Source organism: Cebus imitator, unplaced genomic scaffold (genome assembly GCF_001604975.1).
Source record: "Cebus imitator isolate Cc_AM_T3 unplaced genomic scaffold, Cebus_imitator-1.0 Scaffold9, whole genome shotgun sequence".
Lineage (NCBI taxonomy): Eukaryota > Metazoa > Chordata > Mammalia > Primates > Cebidae > Cebus > Cebus imitator.
Window position 1 is genome coordinate 5,386,562 of NW_016107324.1, and position 23,319 is coordinate 5,409,880.

The window sequence follows — 23,319 nt, forward strand, 5'->3', positions numbered from 1 at the left end:
TATCTCATTTCTTGCTGTATTTCCAGAGCCTAGAACACTGCAGAATATATAACAGGCACTAAATAAATATTTCTGAATGAATGAATGAATGCATGATCAGGAGTTTTTTGTTTAAAAGGCTGGTGAAGTGGCTGGGTGCAGTGGCTGATGCCTGTAATCCGAGAATTTTGGGAGGCCAAGGTGGGCAGATTACTTGAGCTCAGGAGTTCAAGACCAGCCTGGCCAATGTGGTAAAACCCATCTCTATTTAAAAAAAAAAGACCACCTTGGCATGGTGGCACAGGCCTGTAATCCCAGCTATTCTGGAGGCTGAGGCAGGAGAATCACTTGAACCTGGGAGGCAGAGGTTGCAGTGAGCCAAGATCATGCCACTGCACTCCAGCCTGGGTGACAGAGGCAGACTTTGTCTCAAAAAAAAAAAAAAAAAAAAAAAAAAAAAAAAAAAAAAAAAAAAAAAAAGCTGATGAAGTAGAGAACATCAGGAGCATTAATCCAATGAGAAAACAGTCAAAGCATGTGCTTTAGTAATGAAAGTTATATTCATATAAAAGACCATCAAAGGTGATAAGAAAATAAAGACACAGCTCTTGACAGAAAGGAAGAAACATGACAGGCAAGGTGGCTCATGCCTGTAATCCCAGTACTTTGGAAGGCCAAGGCGGGCAGATCACGAGGTCAGGAGTTCAAGAGTAGCCTGACCAACATGGTAAAACCCCATCTCTACTAAAAAAAAAAAAATATGAAAATTAGCTGCGTGTGGTGGTGTGCGCCTGTAATCCCAGCTACTAGGGAGGCTAAGGAAGGAGAATCGCTTGAACCCAGGAGGCAGAGGTTGCAGCGAGCCAAGATCGCACCATTACACTCCAGCCTGGGTGAAAGAGTGAAACTCTGTCCCAAAAGGAAAGAAAGAAAAAAAAAAGGAAGAACCATCAGCAATGCAAAATACAGTGCTACTCTATGCAGTCTCGGTGGGGTTCCAGGTTGGAGTCTGTGATTAGTGAAGCTCCAGGGAGGAAGAATGAGTCACTTAGCCTTCCAGGAGGTCAAGAAGTTCATGGTTATAGAGCTCTAGAACAGGAATCCCCAGTCCCCAGGCCAGGCACCAGTACCGGTCCAAGGCCTGCCAGGAACCGGGCGCACAGCAGGAGGTGAGCAGCAGGTAAGTAAGCATTTACACCAAAACTCCATCTCCTGTCAGATCATCTGTGGCATTAGATTCTTATAGAAGTAGGAACACTTTTGTGAACTCTGCATGTGCATGCGGGGGATCTATGTTGACCAGTCCTTATGAGACTCTAATGCCTGATGATCTAAGTTGGAACAGTTTCATCCCCAAACCAATCCCCACCCTCCATCCATGGAAAAACTGTCTTCCACGAAACTAGTCTGTGGTACCAAGAAGGTTGGGATCGCTGCTGCAGAATACCCACCACCTCCCGGCCCCCATTATCCCTGAGTGGCCAGACAGGGCTCAGCTGCTGCTAATCCCAAAGGTATTCAGTAGAACCTGTAAGATGATCCAGAGACATTATGTTCAATAAAGATTATTTCAAGCCTGATTATCTTTAAAGACTGATTTCAGTTCGTTTAGAATTTTTCTATTTTGTCACGACAATAAATTTAAATTAAAATGCTAATCTACATTACCTCAGCATTAGATCCCTTTTCTACCAACTTGATTATTGGAACTTTATTTTTGTCTTCTAGCCCAAAGCCATAGCTGCCTTCATTGGATTTAATCTGAAACGCAAAATATTAACATTATTGGTAAAGCAACTATAAAAAAATTACAAGTTAAACAGAATGAAGCAATATGCATCACCACCAAACCTGTTTAACACAGTCTCCTGCTAATGCCTAATCAAGAAAAATAACCTATCAACAAACTTACCAATAATGACTTAGCTATAACATTTTCCACAACTTTTAAGTCATGTTTCATAAGTCGATGTTTCATATTTGATCCTTCCATTTCCTCGTCCGAAAAAAAACGGAAAAGTAGAGGTTCATCTTTGAATTCGCTTTTTTCAAGGACTACAGAAAAAGGGAGAGATTCTAATTATTTCAGCTAATTCAAAAATTGAACTCATTTTCAATACCAGTGACATTTATAAATTAATACCTTCACCCATAACCTCAACTTTATACTCCTAGGAGTAAGTATTCCCGTGTTTTTTTTTGTTTTGTGTGTGTTTTGTTTTTTTTGTTTTTGTTTGTTTGTTTTTGCTCTTTCTTTCTATAATTTTGAGCCAATGTCTCCTTTACATTACTTTTACCTACAGGATTTTGAATTTTTTAAAACAAATAGTATTTCTTCTAAGGCTAACTTTTTTGAATTTAACCAAGTCCTTCACTTACCAGATTGAAATCCAAATTTAAATAAAAGATTATAATGAATCCAAAAATGCATGCAACCAAAACATAGAAATTTATGGTGTTTTTAACTTGCAGTAAACACTTTACGCATGTTTTTAATATCCCTCACAATTATGGGAAAATTCAAATGGGTTAAGTGTTGCTTTCTGTGTGTGAACAACTCCCATTGTGTTCACTTTTGTTCCAATACTTTAAACCAGAAATATGTCTTCTGGGTGAAATGTGATTTTAGTTTCCATGAATTCCTGTTTCTTTTCTGTTTAAAAGCAATATTTTCAAATAATCTTATTTCTGGAAAGGTCTGTTTTTCCCCCTATTTTTTTTTGTTTGTTTGTTTTTGCTCTTTCTTTCTATAATTTTGAGCCAATGTCTCCTTTAAATTACTTTTACCTACAGGATTTTGAATTTTTTAAAACAAATAGTATTTCTTCTAAGGCTAACTTTTTTGAATTTAACCAAGTCCTTCACTTTCCAGATTGAAATCCAAATTTAAATAAAAGTATTTATTTAAATAAAATACTGAACATTAGTATTTTTCCCCAAATCCCCTAAGATTCTTGGAATGGACTGATGAAATAAAGTTTATGTTTTATTAGTATTTTTTAAAATAAGGTCAAATACTGATAGGAAGAAACTGTATTCAGTGAGATCCTGACAGCTGTCAAAATACTTTACCAAAAAAAATTCTCCATTTCTTATTTATCTGTACTTAGTACCTTGAAGGTTGATTCATTGAGCCAGATACTAAAAGAAAGACAGTGATCCCAGGGCACAGTAGAAAGAGTTAGGTTTTGTGATGAGACAGGCCTGAGGTTAAATTCCAGGCCTAAAAGTGACATAAAAAAGTTACTTAAACCCTCTGAGTTTCAGTTTCCTCATCTGCAAAGTGGAGGCAATAAAAACTTCTACCTATTGTTGTATAAAACTAAAATGAGGTAATAAATATAAATAAACGGCACATAGTAAGCAGGCAAAATGGACAGTTATTTGGGTTCATTATTTTTACAGAGTTCCAGCAAATAATTGTTGATGGGATGAATGCCTTTATTGATCTTTGGATGAAAGACTGGCTGGCAACATGAGTTAACAAATGAAACCATCAACCTCAAGTTTAAAAAACGACAGAAGCCATGACTAGCAATAGAAGTGATCATCTATTTTATTGTTATTATTTTTTTTATTTTTGTAGAGGTGGGATCTTGCTATGTTGCCCAGGCTGGCCTCCAACTCCTGGGCTCAAGCAATCCTCCCATCTTGGCCTCCCAAAATGCTGAGATTACAGGCATGACCCACTGTGCCCAGCCCAGAATCTATTTTAGATTGACTTAATGATCTAAGCAGTTTCCCAAAGCTCACACAGTGTTTCTGTTACAGCTGTTTTCTTCCACCAAATTGTCTTTCAAAAGGAGCAAGATAAGGCATCAATAAAGCCAGGCATGAGCCACACTATTCATGCTTTACTGACAGACTTTTGTACGAAAAACTTTTCATGTAACTCGATATTTTATAATAAACGCTTAGATAAAATTACTGTATGTTGGTGCTTTAAAGAAAAAAAAATGGAAACTTTTGCAGGTTTTCAGCCTGATATTATAGGGTTAATCCCCTAATATGCTTTAATTTCTTCCATTCATGGTTTGTTCTTCAAGGACCAATATTTCTCTAGACAACTCATAGAGTGACCTGGAGATAGGGAAACAGGATGAAATTTCCCCCCAAAAAATGATAACCAAGGATGCTCTCAAAATCACTGTAATCTTTGCTGTACTTCCTTCTTCATACAAATGCAACAATATTTTAAAAGTAATTTCAAAATATTTTGACAAACAGATACAAGTGCTATCAAATATATATTTATATATTTAAAGCATATTATATTACTAATTAAAAAGAGGCCGGCATGGTGGCTCATGCCTATAATCCTAGCACTTTGGAAGGCTGAGGTAGGCAGATTACTAGAGATCAGGAATTCAGGACCAGCCTGGCTTGGTGAAACTCCATCTCTAACAAAAAATACAAAAATTAGCTAGATGTGGTGGCGTGCACCTGTAGTCCCAGCTACTCCAAAGGCTGAGGTGGGAGAATCGCTTTAACCCACGAGGCAGAGGTTGTAGTGAGCTGAGATCATGCCACTGAACTCCAGCCTTGGTGACAGAGTGTCTCCAAAAAAAAGAGAGAGAGAGACTGTTTGGATTTATGGATTCTATAAGATATTACAAAGAGGAAAAACTTACTCTCATTACTCTCATAAATCTTAGAATTTTATTTAAAAATTAACATTTAATGATAAAAGATAATTTTCTCCTAAAGATCTATAATTTTGTTCTCTGAGGTAAATTCAAAACCATTTTTCTTAAACATAACAGTAAATAATCACATATGCTGTCATTTAATAGATACTGGCATTCAAAATAAAATCATAAGTCTAATCTGAAATAGTTTCAAAGAGGTTTATGAGCTTAAAAACAAAACAAAACATAAAAACTTCTAGCACAGGGAGGGGAGCACTACACACTGGGGTCAGTTGGGGGGAAATAGGGGAGGGATGGTGGGGGGTGGGAAGCTGGGGAGAGATAACAAGGGGAGAAATGCCAGATGTAGGTGATGGGGAGGAAGGCAGCAAATCACACTGCCACATGTGTTCCTATGCAACAATTTTGCATGTTCTTCACATGTACCCCCAAACCTAAAATGCAATAAAATAAATAAATGGGAAAAAAAAATCTTCTAGCTCAAGCCATTGCTCTTCTAGAATCAGCATAGGCTAGAGAAATAGGATAGATGTCATGGCAATTGGTAGATAACAGCAATTAGACCTAGGAGTGGCACCAGCAGTGAAACCGAATGCAGTTGTGGTGACCCAACCTGAACCCATGGTAAGACCCAGACAGTCTCGCTGGCTCGTCTCTAAACAACCTCACAGCAGCACTGGGTGTTCCAGTATCCTAAGAACCAAAATGATGAAATATATCTGTAAGCTTCCAGAGTAAAAAATCCCTACCATGATGCATAAATCCATTGTCACAGAGTCCAACGCCAAATATCATTGCCTCTTCTCTGGTGCGGCAATCTCCCTGTTAACCAAAAAAGCACTGTGGGAGTTAATAGGTAACTAAAGGCTTTGTGGCAGCTTTTCTGTATTTAACATTCCCAACATCAAATTCAGACAAAGCTTCCCTTACAAAGCATGCATTTCTTTATAAGACAGGATGCATCTAATTGTTACAAAACATTCAATTTATTATGGAAATATTTTCTTTTGACATTAAATAAAATACTTAATATTTCTTGAGAAAAATATACTTTATTAAACACAAAAACATGTAAGTAACAAAAATGTATTGCTACCATAAATGATGCCTTTCTATTATTTCTTAGATTTTTGTATTCCAATTATGCAACAGGGAAATATCCTGTAAATTGACAACACACTAATTAAACAACCATTATGTATGACCTCAGTAACTAACTCTTCCCTTCCACCAAATGGCCTTGCCCTGTAAGGACCCCTGAAGAAACCTATTAATCTAGGATGACTTGTAAGACCTTATGAGTAAATTGTTTGGCTGAGTTAGCAATACGAGCTTCTCTTTCATTATTTTTTCTGAAAAAAATGAGATCATCTAACTGAATCCAGCAAAATGGCCCAAAGCAACATTTTTCTTTCTTTTTTTTTATTTAGAAAACACCTATTTTATTAAGTATGGATCCATGTATATGAACATGCATTTATCTCTCTCCCTCTCTCTCTCTCTCTCTCTCTCGTGTGTGTGTGTGTGTGTGTGTGTGTGTGTGTGTGTATCTGTGTAACCTTAGAGTTGTATTGTTACAGTTTAAGAAGCTTTTTTCTCATGTATTATCTCATTTTTCCCTAGTCCTATCTTTTAGCACTTAGGTATTTTACCAAATCTATTCTCTCCTCTCTGGCTTCTATTCCATCTCTACTGTCAATACCCTCATATGGTGTTTCTTAATCTCTTTTCTAAATTACCATGATTTTTTTCTAGACTCTTTCTAAAATATGCTGTTACACAATTAAACTTAAAAAAAAAAAAAAAAAAGATGGAATCTCCTTCTGTCACTTAGGCTGGCATGCAGTGGCGTGATCTCAGCTCACTGCAATGTTCACCTCCCGGGTTCAAGTGATTCTTCTGCCTCAGCCTCCCAAATAGCTGGGATTATAGGCATGCGCCACCATGCCCGGCAATTTGTGTATTTTTAGTATAGAAGGGCTTTCACCATGTTGGCCAGGCTGGTCTCAAACTCCCAACCTCAAGTGATCCGCCTGCCTTGGCCTCCCAAAGTGCTGGGATTACAGGCGTGAGCCACTGTGTCCAGCTAGAATTAAATGAAATTTCTTACACAGAAATCTCAGTTCCAAACTTTAAACAGACTGTTCTTTTAGAATCATAATGTATCAAAATTCTCTGTTGGGCTTTTAAAACTTCCATACCTTGGTTTTATGCTACTTCTCCAGCTTCACTCTCCAAAGCTCAATACCATATCTCTTGCTATAGTCAGTTTGGACTCCCTGTTGTTGCCTGAAGTCTGTGCTCATTCTTACTCTTCTTTTTACTCATAGCTGCAATGCCCTTCTCTTTACCCTCCTCTCACTCACATTCTACTTGTCTATAAAGGACAAAAATAATGGTCCCTCCTCATTCTGTGATAACTCCAATCCTCACTAATCCTCCTAAGAACTGCCAAAACACTTATAATCTGTAACTTCAGACCCTGCATCTGGCCCTCTTCAAAAATCAAGCTGTTTTGTCATTTTTATGGATTCATTCAAAAGATACTTATTTTTTCTACATATTGCATCAAGTAATAGAAAAATATTAAACCACTCAAGCACAAAATACTTCCGTGCCCTGAAGTAATTCAAATGTAGGATAGGATTTGGTCATTAAAAGGAAAATATCTTACTAATATCCAATTTAATCCATATTTCCAATCAGGCAGATATACTTGGAGATCTGGGACCACAGAAAGTGATCGAGCCTAGGCTAGAGGATCTGGCAAGGCTTCTTGGAGGAGATGATGCTGGAGCAGAGTCTTAGAGGATACATGAAAATTAGCCCAATTGACCAATATCACTTGAAGGCAGAAATCATGACTGCTTCCTGCTTTGTTTATTCTATCATCAAAGCACTTGCTTGAATGTTAAATTTACAAGAAAAGCTTGTTTAATAATCACTGACACTTGATTGCTTTATTTGATTAATTACTCAAATGAAACACTGACCAGACTATTATTGAACATACTGGTGTAAAAAACATAGCCTAAAATGTTCTGTTTTTTCTATGCCTTTTTAAAATCCTACTTGTGCCATTTGGACCTGGTGAGCATTTAGAGCACATGATATGAAGAAGCAAGGCATTCTTTAATTATAAACTATGAGTGATCCCTACCCAAATCGTAATGTACAGGAATTGAATGATGTTTCATAGGTACATTAATGCACATGCTGAATAAGAATTTAACATTGTGAAATAGAGTATTTTCTTCTAAACTATTATAATAGAAGCAGCACAACAGTAAATGAAAACGGTATTCAGAACAACACAACGCTCATTTTGTTTTCCAAGATGATATCACAATTTTTATATTGCAGAATAAAAGAAAAACTGTAGGATCTAGTATATACTCCAGTCATAGTAGAGCCAGTAGTTTTACTCTGTGCTCTAAAACTGTCCAAAACAATTCAGTGACTCAGTCAACACTGAAAATTCAGTATTATCATGTCAGAGTCTTGGTAGAAAGATACACTTACTTTAAAAAAAAAAAAAAAACAAAAAAACTCTTCATATTAGATTAGGAGCTTTAACCTTGGTCTCTTATCCTTCTACTACTATTTCTGCTTTTTTCAAGGAAGCCTGTGTGGTCCTAATCTGAAGTTAAGCAATCAGAGTTGATTATGTTGATAGTTACATTTGGATGTTTTACAATATCAGAGTCATAAAGTTTCGATGATAGAAAAGAGACAGCATGTACAGATATTCCAGTAAGCAGTAAACAGTTGTAAAATCTAAAATCCAGACAGACTGAGTGATTTGTCTAAGTTTATATAACTGGTTACTAGCAGAGCTGGCATCAGACACTAGGTTGTGTGAGTCCCAGCCAATGCAATTTCTATTACGCACAATTTCTGCAGACATTGTCATAACAAATCCCTAGGAAAAACTGAAGAAAAAAAAACTGCGGCCAGGTGTAGTAGCTCACATCTATAATGTCAGCCCTTGGGAGGCTGAAGCAGGTGGATCACTTGAGATCAGGGGTTCCAGCCACCTGGTCAACATGGTGAAACCCTTTTCTACTGAAAAAACAAAAATTAGCCAGATGTGGTGGTGTGCACCTATAATCCCAGCTACTTGAGAAACTGAGGCAGAATTGCCTCAGAGGCAGAAGTCGCCGTGAGCCGAGATTGTGCCACTGCACTCCAGCCCAGGCAACAGAGTGATATTTGTCTAAAAACAAAAAAATGCAAAAACTTGGTAATCTTTGATCACCTTAATCTATTCTTCTAATGTTAACTCTTGGAAAGTAAAAGTGCCAAAAAAAAGTTGTTAACTGATTTCCTGAGTTAGAACTTTAAAGGTTTACTCAGCATCAGCTTTTGCGTCAAACAGATTTTCTTTAAGTTTCTCATGTAATCAACACATCATACAAGTTCACAAGAATTCTAGGACTGTATAATTTCTAAGTGAAAGTCCAACTCCAATAATTATTATATAGAAATCAATTCGAATGATACACATTGACCACAGTGTTATGAAAGGCTCTAATGCTGGGAAAGTCACTGAAAATATAAATTGATGTTTTATCTAAAGGTAATTGTTTAGTTTCATCTAAAATCTTAACTTCTAAATGTAATAAATGTAAGTGCTATAAAATATAAAAATAGGTGGTCTTGAACAGCCTAAAAATAATATTAACTAATATAAATTATCAAAATGTAAGTGTACAGATGAACCAAATATAGATTAATTATTGAATAATTAATAATTATTAATAAAATTAAAAATAAACATTTTATGACAAACTAGCAAATTTTATCTACTTGAAACAAAGAAAGAAAGCCACTCTTTAAGAAGTGAAGCTGTGTATGACATTGACTCACATAGCTAAATGTAATGACTTGCATTCCGACCAACCAATATCCCCTCTCCCAAAATAGTAAGTTCAGTTAAAGTGAGTATCAGTTTTCATCTTTTCTTTAATCAGTGAAATACATTTTATCATTTAATAGTTAATCTAGTACAATAAAACATTTAAATATTTGAATACCAACATTTAAACTTTTGAATATTTGAATAATTTATAGGTGAATGTCTGTTATGATGGACTAGGTGCTCTAAGTTGTTTTACTTATAAGCAAATGACACTTTCTCAGTTCTAGCTGTCAGCATCTAAATCCTGAGAAGCAGGGCAACAACAACAACAATAAATTCCTTTCTTTTTTAAAATAGATACCGCAGACATTGAAGTTCCTATTATCAAAGCACAATTATTTTCTAACAAGGAAAAATGCACAGGGAGATTAAAATAGCTTGCTAGCATTAATAAACAGAACTTTAAAACAAAGTGTAAAAAAATACAAAAAACATTAATAGATGAGCATAGCTACTCTTCAGATTCTAAAATTAGTATTTTTTGATGGATCTTAGCTGATATCTTAAAAATAGGAGCATCTTGCTCTTGAGAAACAGGATAACTTAAAAATGAAGTTTGATATCTCTAAAATCAGATTACCTAGGTTCAAATCCTAACTCTGCTTCCTATTAGCTGTAGATATTTCTTTTTTAAAATACCTGCTGCAGATGAAGAAGAGGAAAAGTACCTAATTCACATGCTCAAAGTTTAAAGCAGCAGCAAGCGAAACTCAGCAACTTCTATTTATCTATTTACCTGTGCAATTAACCAGTCTATTAGTTTGTTGGCCATGACCACAGATTTGTAGGTCCTTAAATGGTAGTCTTTATCTCTATAAAGGAAAAAAAAAACAAACAAAAAAAGACATTAAGCAAGGGGATATGTGAGCACAAGAAAATATTTTCATTTAGTATCAGTATGCAACAGAAAAGTTTATCATTGCAACCTGAGTTAATCGCCCAAAAACATGCAAATAAGAGAATTTTATGAAGCATGTAGAATACCTAAAAAATCATCTACCAGCTTATACCAAAGTAAGAGACCCACAACGTTACCCAAACAGGACACCTCTTCTTTTACATTTTCTTATATCCAAATAGATTATTACTGCTATATTATCTGGTAATAATTTAGCTAGAAATATAGTAAGTCCACATGTAACATTGTAGATAGGTTCTTGGAAACTGTGACTTTAAGTGAAATGAAATACTGGATGCTGTAGGAACTTAACTCTTGTTTACATCAATTAGCCTATGGCAAAACTGGTTTTATGATATAACATTTCACTTAAAGTTGGAGGTTCCAAGAAGCTACTGATGACATTAAGTGAGAACTTACAAGACAATATCATATTAATATAATAATAATAAAATAGAATTTCTTCTCTTTAAATCACAATAGATCATACTAAAAATCTCAAAATCTGGAGACGAAACAAACATCTTTTATTCTTGTTCCTGAATGCTCCGGGAAGGCTAGATTTGCACTACAGTATTATTCATACAGCTCTGCTGCAGTGGAAAACCAGCAGGTCTGTCCTGAAGTAGATACATTGAGAACTTGCTATTTTTGTCTTTCCAATCATGTCATGGACATAGTGATATAACATCCCCAGGGAACCAAGAGGATCAACTGGCTCTCCACTTCAGACTTTCCATTCAGCAGATTTCCCAGAACTGAGAGATCATTCAAAGTTTTGTTAGGTACCAACCAAATCTCATAATCAGAACTGAATGCCCAAGGGCAGAAATCCACCTGGATCATAAGAGAATGAAAATGTGGCAGTCTTTATAAAATGTCAAAAATTCCAAACTGCAAAAGACTTGAAGTGACTAATAATTACTTTTATTCATTGTTCTTTAAATCTGTCTCCATGTTTCCAACACCTCATCACATATTTCATCTTGGTTTCTATAAGCATAATAAGAAGAAAAAATGTAGTCTATTAGAGACCACATGTGAATCTGTGTCTCTTCATGCTAAGTAATTTTTCTTCTTATAAGCTGAGTTCACACATGTTAAAAGAATGACTATAATACATTCCATTTTATGGGTTTTTTCCCATAAATTTTCTCTTGACAACTCAAAAACAATTGTCATTTCTAGCCAAAGAAAAATTTCTTATCAGCTCTTACAGATGAAGCTTTCTTGATAAGAAATCTCATATGGCTAAAATGTATTTTCAGAACACATTTTTGCTCATATAAAATCTACATATACACCAGTTACATGATGTATTAACATTATTGTTTTCTCTTAGTTTAGCAGAAAAGTATTTACAAATATCTGTGACAGAATTATGGCAGAGTCAACAAATATTTATTCTTCTTCACCTTCTTCCACTTTGTGAAGCCTACTTGTGAAAGTAGATAGGACATTTTCAGGATTGTGAATAAGATCATGTTTCCTCCTCCAGGATCTGCAAACAGTGTGTTCTCTATGCAGTATAAAGTGGGCATTCCAATATACTTAGCAACATCTGGAATCTTTATTGTTTTAAGCTCTGCATTTTCTTGGAATTACAAACCAAAGTGAAAAACAGAAACACTAAACATTTGGGTTTTATAGCCAAGATTGAAAAGCATTTTTATTTATTCTGGAAATAGTACATGCATATTTTGTTGTGGACTATGATTTAGTCAGTAAACTCCAAATAATATTTGACCATTTGAAATTAGTTTAACATTCTATCAGTTAAGTTATATCAGTGTATATTGCAAAAGTACAATTCCCTGAAGATCTACTTGGTTAGTAATCATAAGGCAGACCTCAAAGTTTTCTATTGTCTTTCTAAAGAGATAAACCAAAAATTAATCCTGATTCCTCTTTTAAAACAAGTGTGTCTCTGCAGAAGGAAAAACATGATAAAGAATAAAATTATAAAATTATACCTATACAAAATAATTCTTAATTTTCAAGTACAAAATCTTTTCTTGGGAAAAAAGATTATGAGGTGGAAATATTATAAAATAAAATACATAGCCAATATTTGATTATACAATTTAACTTAAAAAGTTAATATACAAGTAATAATAGTGGCAAATATGTAAACATTATTTCCAAATCCTCTCCTGATCAATCAACTTTTATTTATTAAATATTAGCACAAAGGGGACTATTTCAAGTGTGTAATTTACTATGAACTAATGGCAAAATAATTTTAGAAATCATAATAAAGAGTGGTATATTAGAGTGGAATAAAGAGTGGAAAATTAGAATCTTAGGAAAATATCAGGATATTTTACAACAAATTATTCCTTAAAATAATATTTTAAAGTAAAATTTTCACTTTTGGAAGAAAAACAAAATAAGCCAACAAGTTCTAGCTGAATAAAATTTACCTAAAACACAGTACAAATATTTCCATTTAAGTTTCCCAGAACTTAAAAACCAGACTCACCTTATCACTGGAGTAAAGAGACTATGAAGACGACAATATAATCTTACACCCTACGTAAAATAAAGATATATCAAAAAGAGTGAGATCACCCAAGGGACATGTCAATGAAATTTTGAATTAACAAATTAATTCACCGTCACTATTCTCGAATCATTACAAAATCTCAACCAATTTAAAAATTATTCAAATGTCATGATATATCATAAAAATAATATGATTTAAATTATTAAAGAATAGGATTAAATTGTGCTATAAATTCCTCATATATATGACATACACATAAACAAAGTTTTCTCCAAATTAATTTTCTTAAAATATAAAATTTCTAACATAAACAAAGATACCAACACAGTAATACATCTATACTACTTGTTCATCACATATCAGTAAAGTATTGTCAACTGTACAAAAAAAGTGGCTTTACATTTATTTTACATATTTGTATTTTTTATACAAGTATTTTGATGACATGTTGCTGCATGTTAAAAGAGTTTTTAATAGCTATAACCTTGTGAGTGATACAGCAGTACTACTATCATTTAGAATTAGGTAAAGAATGAAGAAACAATCAAACATTAGAATTCTTGAAATACCAAAAATAAATAAAGAGGTTTGCTTGTATATATAGTCGAAGGATTTTCTAAACTAGAAAAATCTTTTATGTTTCTCAACTGCCTTTTATCTTCCTGAAGAATGGCAACATGCATTCTACTATCGAAGAGGTTGTGGGACAGATCATTACCTTTGAAATCACGTCCTGCATCTCATTTCTGGGATAAAACGTTCCGTCATCATAGCGAAATCTATATAACATCTGTTCTGGTTTGAATTGATGTTTATCAGTAACTAAGAACATAGAAATAATATATTAAAATAATGATATTCTAAAAGGGGACAAACAACAAATACATTTATTAAATACATATTTCCAAATACTAAAAGTTTTAGTTTTACAAAAAGTGTTTGCTTTTATAACACAGCAATATCAATCCAGTATTTTAACAGCATGATTCATATTTTATTTAAAATGTTAATTTCCATATAATTATTTGAGAAATAAATAGAAGTTTGCAACATTCAGCTAGCATAATATATGTATTTATATATGCACATGAGTATATAGTATGTATAAAGGTATACACAGTATGCACATTTACATAAATATATGATTTTGTATTTTCTGTTTCTTCACAATGTTACAAAGCCAAGCAAAAAGTGCCCTTTATAGAGCAGATACTCAAACTAGTGCATTGTGATTTGAATCTCGGCCCTACAAATAAATTTTAGCATGTATCTGCTTTATCACTCTGTGATCAGGCCAAGACCACACATACACCAATCTTGACATTTATCCTGTGTTTGGACCTCCAGAATAGCTAAAATAATTTAGTATCTAACTGATTCCAAAATTGTAACTGTTCTTACATTAAGAATTGCTTTTTCACATGTCAGTTAATTTTTTTTCTCATTGAAAAACAAGAGTGTTCATTACCATCCTCAAGATAAGACTTTCATATTCCCAGGACCTGATGGCTTCACTGGTGAATTCTACCAAATATTTAAAGAAGAATTAATACCAGTCTTTCTCAGACTCTTCCAAAAATAAAAGAGAAGGGAACACTTCCAAAACTCATTTTACTAGGCCAGATATGAATATTACAAGAAAAGAAAATTACAGACCAATATCACTGATGAACATGGATGCCAAAATCCTAAATGAAATACTATCAAATCAAGTTCAACTGCACAATAAAATGATCATATGCCATGATCAAGTGGGATTTATCTTTCAGAACCAAGGGTGGTTCAACACATGCAAATGAATAATTACAATGCATCACATTAAAAAATAAAAGACAAAAACCACATGATGATCTCAATAGATACAGAAAAAGCATTAGTCAAAATTCAACATCCTTTCATAATGAAAGCTCTCATAAATTTGGTATAGATGAAATGCACCTCAACATAATAAAGGTTATATATGACAAGCTCACAACTAGCATAATACTCAATGATCAAAAGCTGAAAGCTTTTTCTCTAGAACAAGACAAGGATGCCTGCCCTCTCTACTTCCACTTAACACAGTACTGTAAGTCCTAACCAGAGCAATTAGGGGAGAAAAAGAAATAAAAGACATTCAATTGGAAAGAAGTAAAATTGTCTCTATTTGTAGATGTCATGATCTGATAGATAGAAAACCATATACATTCCATCAAAAACTAATTCAATAAACTTGCGAGACACAAAGACAACATTTAAAAAATCAGTAGCGTCTCCATATGTTAACAATGCACTATGGAAAAAAGAAATTAACAAAAGTGATCTCATTTAAAATAGAATAAAAAAATAAAATATAACAGGAATAACATAAGAAGGTGAAAGATCTGTACACTGAAAACTATAAACCACTGATGAAATAAATTAAAGAAAACACAAATAAATGGTAAGAAATCCCATGCTCATGGAAGGAAAGAATTAACATTGTTAAAATATCCCTGCTACTCAAAGCCATCTACAGATTCAATGTGATTTCTATCAAGATTCCAATTGCATTTTTCACAGAAATACAGAAAACAATCCTAAAATCTGTGTGGAAGCACAAAGACCCACAATAGCCAAAGCAACCTTGAGCAAAAGGAACAAAGCTGAAGACATGAGATTACTGACTTCAAACTCTACTACAAAGCCACAGTAATAAAAGCAGCATGGTATTGGCATAAAAGCAGACACATAGACCAATGGAACAGAATAGAGATCAGATCCCAGAAATAAATTCACAGATTTATGGTCAACTGATCTTCTACAAAGGTGCCAAGAATACGCAATGCAGAAAGACAGCCTCTTCAATAAATAATGTTGAGAAAACTGGGTAACTACATGCAAAATAATTAAATGGGACCCCTTATCTCACACCAAATATAAAAATAAACTCAAAATGTACTAAAGATTTAAACATATGATGTAACACTGTAAAACTACTAGAAGGAAAGATTAGGGAAAACATTCCTGACATTTGTCTTGGCAATAATTTTTTGGAGAGGACCCCAAAAGCACAGGTGACAAAAGCAAAAATAGACAAATGAAAATTGGCAAATGCAATTGCATCAAACTAAAAAGCATATGCACAGCAATTGAAAGAATCAATAAAATTAAAAGACAATCTATGGAGTGGTAAAAATATTTGTAAAACATAGATCCAATAGGAGGCAAATATTCCAAACATATAAGAAATTAATTCAATGTAATACCAAAAACACAAATAACCCATTTAAAAATGGGTGAAGAACCTAAAAAAATACTTCTCAAAAAAAGAAATAAAGATGGCCAATAGGCCATCTTTATATGAAAAGTTGCTCAACATCTCTAATCATTAGGGAAATGTAAATCAAAACTATAGTGAGATATAACCTGACACCTCTTAGGACGGCTATCATCAAAAAGACAGAAGTGTTGGTGAGGATCTGGCGAAAAGGAAACCCTTGTACACTGTTGGTGGAGATGTAAATTCGTATAGCCATTATGGAAAACAGTATGGAAGTTCCTCAAAAAGCTAAAAATAGAACTACCATATGATCCAGCAATTTTACTTCTGTTTGTATAATTCAAAGGAAATAAAATCAGTGTGTCAAAGACCTATCTGAACCCCCATGTTCACTGCAGCATTACTCACAATAGCAAGACAAGAAGTTACCCTAAGTTTCCATGTGGCCGAGTGGATAGAGAAAATATGATATAATGTATTACATACTTGAAAATTGCTAAGAGAGTAGATCTCAAATGTTCTCACCACAAAAAAGTGATAACTATTTGGGGTGGTTAATATACTAATTAGGTTGATTGTGGTGATCACTTTGCAATTTACACATATTTCAAAACATCATGTTGTACACCATTAATATTTGTCAATTACACCTCTATAAAGCTGGGAGCCAAGGGAGGGAATCTCCTACTAAATCTCTAGGTTTTCTCTTTTTCAGGCTACGTTATTTTATACACAGACTAATTTTTTTAAAAAAGTCTGTTTTATAAAGTAAAAACCTTAAATTAAAAGTCAAAGAGTTTATATTTAAATATTTTCTTTACAGGAAATGTAACATTCCTAGAAGAGATAACTTGCTGCAAAGAGCTATACTTTTATAATTAAATGAAAGATTTTGACCACCTTTATTTTTTGCCAGAAATATTGAAAGAGGAAAGAAAGTTGTCAGAATTCTCATTAACAACATTTGATGCATCCAGAAGGAAATCAAGAGAGTTGGTAATACACACAGATAAATACACACACACATTTGTGAAGTTTCAGCTCTTTTGCCCCAGCCCATCCAAATGTTCTACATGGCTTATGGCCATAAAATTGTTTTAAAAAAAAGATACATAGTCAATACCATTTCTGCTTTTTGGTATCTTTTCCCCCAAGCCAAGTTACACATAAAAAATTCTGTATGAAAAAAAATATAAAAACATGAGAAATACTGTGAAACTCTACAGCATGTTTTAAGATCAGAATTTATTTCTCCTATGCAATCTACCTATTCTTATTTTTATTCCTTAATAATTATTAAAATAACTTGCCTTGATATTTCAAAATTCATGAAGTTGAATCCAAATGATTTTGCCAGGATGAAACAAGTGGTAGTCTAACCTCTTCAACATGGAGAGGTTAGCCGCAAGGCAAATGCTTGTGCCCTTGATAATGAACCTTGGGTTAACCTGCAACTCTTGGCTGTTGTCTTAGAAAAACCCTGTTCTGCATTCAAACCTACTCTCCCAATTTCTCTACCATGGAAAATGGGTGCATTAACTACAGCTTAGGTCCTCTAGTGAAGAAAGTTGCTAAATGCAATCTTTTAAATCATTGTGTGAGAGAACCAGGGATGTACTGCAGATGTTTAACAATTGGCTCTCTAGGTGGTGAAGGTGGGGGGAGTAGAGGAGAAGTTCTGACTTGTAGCATTTGCCAATTTCTACTGTATATATTCCCACTCTGACCAACTTCAACCTTCCAACCTAAAGGCACTGAATATGGAGTTAAAGGTGCAGTGCCACGCATTACACAATATTTCCACTATACACAAGCAATAGATATAAATAACCTCAAGGGCACAGATAATAGTAAACATTGTAAAATAATGAGAAAGTGATACATTTTAAGAATGTTTTACAGGTCCAATATGGTGGCTCATGCCTGTAATCCCAGCACTTTTGGAGGCTGAGGTGGAAGGAGTACTTGAGCCCAGCAGTTCAAGACCAACCTGGGCAACATAGCAAGACCTCATCTCTACAAATTTAAAAAAGAAAAAAAAATTAGCCGGACACCGGACATGGTGGCATGCACCTGTGGTCCCAGTTACTCATGAAGCTAAGGTAGGAAGATGGCTTGAGTCCAGGAGGTTGAGGCTACAGTGAGCCATGTTGTACTCCAGCCTGGGCAACAGAGCAAGACCCTCCCTCCCAAACGCCTAAAAGAGAATGTTTTACCCTTTTTGCAATATAATTTATGCACTTATATGTTTATGCAATTTAATTATTAGTAATCGTTAGTTTATAAACTAACCAGCCTACAAAATGTATCTAATTATTAGCTCTCAGGAGCCTATATGAACCAACTTCATCACATCATGGCATAAAACAAATGATAAGAAATGAGGTCTCTGAATTCGCACATAAACATTCCTACTGCAAAGAGTAGCACCAGACAAGATACATATTGTCAGTGTACCGCAGAGAAAGGATACGCTGCCTCAACCCTAGAGTTCCTGCTATAGCAGGCTTTGCTGATGACGAAGTTCTCAATCATATTTGCAATGTGAATAACACCAATAATAGTCAACTTCTTTTTTGCTTGCTCTCTTTAAAACAGATGGTTCATTCAACTTTATTTTAGGAATTCTATTTTCACCAAAATGCAGCTGGAACCACATGCCAATGATACTAGCACATTTGGCTCATGTCTCTTCATTCTAATAGAATGATTCTATTAATGATAAATCGCATAATATGCTCTCTTACCCCTAGTTTGCATGTCAACATGAACCAGCAACTTTATTTCTTAGTAGTTTAAGTCTGTCTTTTTACTCTGTCCATCAAGGAAACCCAGCTGGTCTCATACTTCCTTCTAGAAAGGCAGAAATAGACTAGGATAGGATGGGAGAACTCATTTCTGCAGGACATATTGGGAAGAAAAGCTCGCTCATTTTCCACTGGTTAACACTAGCTACTGTAACAAACAAACCTCCTCAATATAGTGACTTATGCTGTAGAAGCTAATTTTTCATTGAGGTAAGATCCAATCAGTGGTGGAGGATGGAATTATGGGGCTCTCCCCATGCAGGACCTGGAGTTTGACAGAGGCCCAGCCATCCCTAGTGCAGGGCTCCCAAGGTCACCTTGTGTTTTGTGTTTTTGTTTAATGGCCTGTACACTTCCCTTGTGCATCACTTTTGTGGACATGTCCTTGGCTGCAACTGAATTTCACCACCTCCCCTTCCTTGACTGCAAGGAAAACTAAGAAATGCAACGTATGCATATCCACGACAAACAAAAGCTAAACCAATTTGTTAAACAACTAATCAATTTTTGCCACTGAGGCACAGTTCCCAGGTCAATATAAGATCTATGCAAGTCTATTAAAGTCAGGGTAACTATTATATATACTTGTTAGCATTTTATAATGTTAGTATGTAATTGTCATAATGTTATTTTTCCTTTTAAGTTTTTAAATGATGCTTTTAGCCTACCAGATGCTAAAAGCAGCCATATAATGCTTTTAGATGTTTTAATGATGCTAATGAAACAAGCACAAAATCATATACAATTTATAAGTGTCATCTGTTCACTCAAAATTTAATTATTCATTCATTCAGCAAATATTTAGTGAGAACCTGCATGGGCTGGGAATGACAGGCATTTGCTGTATAGTAACAAATGAGGCTTTTGTTTGGATGGTGCTTATATTTTTATTGGAGGCCAGGTAAGGGATAGGGAGATAAAGAGTTAATAAACAAAGACACAAGTAAAACAAACTAATAATTTCAGAGTGATAAGTGCATGAAGAAAGATTTCAAAGTAAAGAAAAAAAAATAGGACATTGGAATCACAGGACAGGATGGGGTTCTAAGAGTGAAAGGGTCATATGTCATGAGTCATATATACAAGAATTTTTGTCTTTTTATTCACTGCTCTATCTCTAGCAGGTAGAAAGGCTCCTGGCATATATGAGGAATTAATAAATAACTGTGGAATGAGAAAAGCAGAAGCGAAAGTCCTAAATAGGAAGTCATGTTGGCATATTGAAGGAAGAGACAGAAGGTCAGGGTGGCCACAGTGCAGCAAGTTAGGTACAAATCGAGGTTTCAGGCTCTGAGAGGAAGTCAGGGGCCCTATCACATCGGACTTTGTGGGGCATGTAATAGGTCTGAACTTTTCTTTACATTTGACTGGAAGTGATTAGATGGTTATAGATGGAAAAATGCTTTGATCATATCCGCATTTTTAAAGGTCTCTTCGGCTGTGACCTGGAGAGTATACTACGGGAGTGGAGAACAAAAGTGGAAGCAAGGGAGGAGATGATGGTGACTAAGAAGAGGTAGGGATGCTGGAAGGGAGAGAATTCATTGTTTAGGCACTTATTTTGGTGGTAGAGCTCACAGGGCTTGACGACATGAGGGAGAGAAAGGAATTAAAGATGATTCCTAGCTGGGTGGATGGTGGTACCAACATGTAGGCGACTCTGGTGTGATGAGGAAAGATGGGAAGGACCTGGTTTATCTGCACAGCACTCTAAGAAAGGAAATGAACATCAGAATACCATGGCCAAATATCCATATTTGTTAACAAGGCACTGGCTTTTTCTCCTCCCCCACAGTTTACCTTAGAAATTCTTCAAGCTTTTTTCCTGGGTCCCATTAACACTGCTTTCGTGGTTTTTGTCTGTTCATTGACAGTGTTTCCAGGGATCTCGTACTCTCTTGAAATTATTCCCAAATATATGGTTCACCCCATTTCTATCCTGAGCTTCAAACCAAGTTTACAACCACTTGCTGACCACTCCCCTCTGGCTGTCTCACACAGTCCATAGCAAAGCCTGCATCTTCTCTTTCAACCCTGCTCTTCCTCCTGAATTAATGCAGTCATTCAGAGAAGAAGGCTCAGAATACTCCAATCTCTCTCTTCATTCTTCACCCCCCATATCCAAATAGTTATCAAATATGCTGTTTCGGCTTCGCCAGTATCTCCCCAAGTGGCCTGGTCTTTTCATGCCCATGGACACAGACCTGCCGAGGCCCTTGTCCTGCCACTCCCGGGTGCAGCGGGGTCCCCTGAGGGGCCTGGTGCTCTGCAGTCTTGAACCTCTCCACTGCAGGCTCCATGCTGCTGCATCTCATAGCTGTGGACCCAAGTTCTGATCATGGCTCTACTTAAAACCATTCATCAACTCCTGGCCCCCTTCAGCATAAGCCCACATGCCACAGCAGGAAACTTCAGATCTTCTGGAATCCAGGCTCTGCCTGCCTTTCTTGCCATACCTGCCCTCACCAGTATGTTCATCCATGGACCCATGTGAGGCTCTGTGCTGGTCCACAAAGAAGCCACCACAGATTTGCCTTCCACTGTGCCAGAGTGCTGTTGTTTCCTCCAAGTGGAATGCCCTTCTGCCCTGCTGTCCCTGGCAGAGTTCTATTCATTCTGCAATGCCCAGCATCACCGTCATGTCCTGTCCTCTATGAAGCACTCCCAAATACTCCAATTACTATAGAACTAACCATCCCTTCCTCCACAATCCCACTTCTCTATTTTCTAATGTTTGCCTGTATTACAGCTCTTCAGTCTAAGGTTAACAAATACAGCCCGTGAAAGCCACACTCCCTGAAACACTGTTCTACACATATTAGGTACTGAAAATGTTGTTAAAAAAATGAGCAACTGTAATGTGGAAATTATAAACTAAACTGATGAATGGGACTAAGATACACATGGTGAATAAATGGAATAAATAAGTAATTAATAATTACCATGGTGGATGATTCCATTTTCCAATAATGCTTGTCCCAAGTGTACGCCTTCCTCAGGCCTGTGAATCTCTCCAATTTCCAACAGCCATGACACAAATTCGCTGCAACAGAAAGCCAGTGAAAAAGCTAAATGCTTAATTCTTTCCCCAGAAAGTCTTTCTATGCCATGCAGTCATGAAGAAACTATGAAAGAAATCTCAAAATATAAAGGAATATTTTCAATGCATTTCAACAGATTATTTTTTTACATATGTAAGGCCTACAGTCATTTAAATCGAACTCTATTCTAGAAAATCCATGTCTGTACATTCATACATTACTAAACCATACTTAAACTATTCAACTTGTGGAGGCCTGTAATAAACACAAAGTAAAAATTTTAGAGTAGCTTTAATTAAAAGGTTACCATTAACTTAAAGGCAAATGTGGGACTAAAGGATTGCAACAGATCCTAAAGCTAAAGTCGGAACTGAATAGAATAGTAATAGCATAATATAAAGAGCTAAACTTTCTTTCATGTGGCTTCCCAGGCACAAACAACCAGTGAGTTTAAAGATCCAAGAAGGAAGAACAAAACAAAACCGCATGTACCATGTGGTAGGTAGGAGTCTACAGAAATCTTCTCATTGCCCTCCCACCCCACCAAGATTCCCTCCCCTTCATTTTTCAATTAAATACTAATCTAGGTATTGCTCTGAAGGGATTTTTGCATATGTAATTAAAACCTCAAGTCAGTAGACTTTAAAATATGTAAATTATCCCAGTGGGCCTGACTCAGTGAGTGGAACCCTTTAAAGTAGAATTTTCTCAGGCTAGTGGCACAAGAGGAAGTCAGAGAAATTAAACTCATGAGAAGGATTCAATGTGCCACTGCCATCTCTGAAGACGGAAAGGACCTGGTACCAAGACATGCAGCCTGTAGAAGCTGAGAGCAACCCTTGGCTGACAGCAAGGAAACAAGGACTTCATTTGCAACCTCAAGGAGCTGAGTCCTGCCAACAACCTGAATAAGCTTGAAAGTGAACTTTCCCCCAGAACCTCAAGATAAGAGTCCCATCTGGCCAGCACCTTGATTTTGGGGTTGTGAAACCCCAAGCAGAGAACCCAGTTGAGCTCTCTGGGTTCCCAAATATATGGTTCACCCCATTTCTGACTAGCGTTGTTTTAAGCTGCTAAGTACATATTCATTAGTTACACAGCAATAGAAAACTAGTGCACGCCAAAAGACATAGAAAAGTTTTACTACATTGTTTTGAAAATGTTAAATTACTTGGTAAATTCATTATTGTATCTAAACTGTCATCTATAAGGAATACTCCAGCACAGAAGCATCCATCAGAGCTGTCTACCACACACTGCTGCAGCTGTGAAGGCCA

The 23,319-nt window shown here is 35.6% G+C and overlaps 1 protein-coding gene across 1 annotated transcript in view; it reads right to left on the reverse strand.

Annotated features, from left to right (window-relative positions):
- PREX2 (phosphatidylinositol-3,4,5-trisphosphate dependent Rac exchange factor 2) overlaps positions 1-23,319 on the reverse strand; it is a 293,374-nt gene that overhangs the window by 163,474 nt on the left and 106,581 nt on the right. Inside the window, exons 11-17 of the mRNA XM_017544858.2 lie at positions 21,944-22,044; positions 13,672-13,775; positions 12,930-12,979; positions 10,286-10,361; positions 5,378-5,450; positions 1,892-2,034; positions 1,648-1,740 (exon numbers count right to left, since the gene is read on the reverse strand). Coding sequence (XP_017400347.1) covers positions 1,648-1,740; positions 1,892-2,034; positions 5,378-5,450; positions 10,286-10,361; positions 12,930-12,979; positions 13,672-13,775; positions 21,944-22,044 — 640 coding nt within the window. The remainder of the gene's footprint in view (positions 1-1,647; positions 1,741-1,891; positions 2,035-5,377; positions 5,451-10,285; positions 10,362-12,929; positions 12,980-13,671; positions 13,776-21,943; positions 22,045-23,319) is intronic.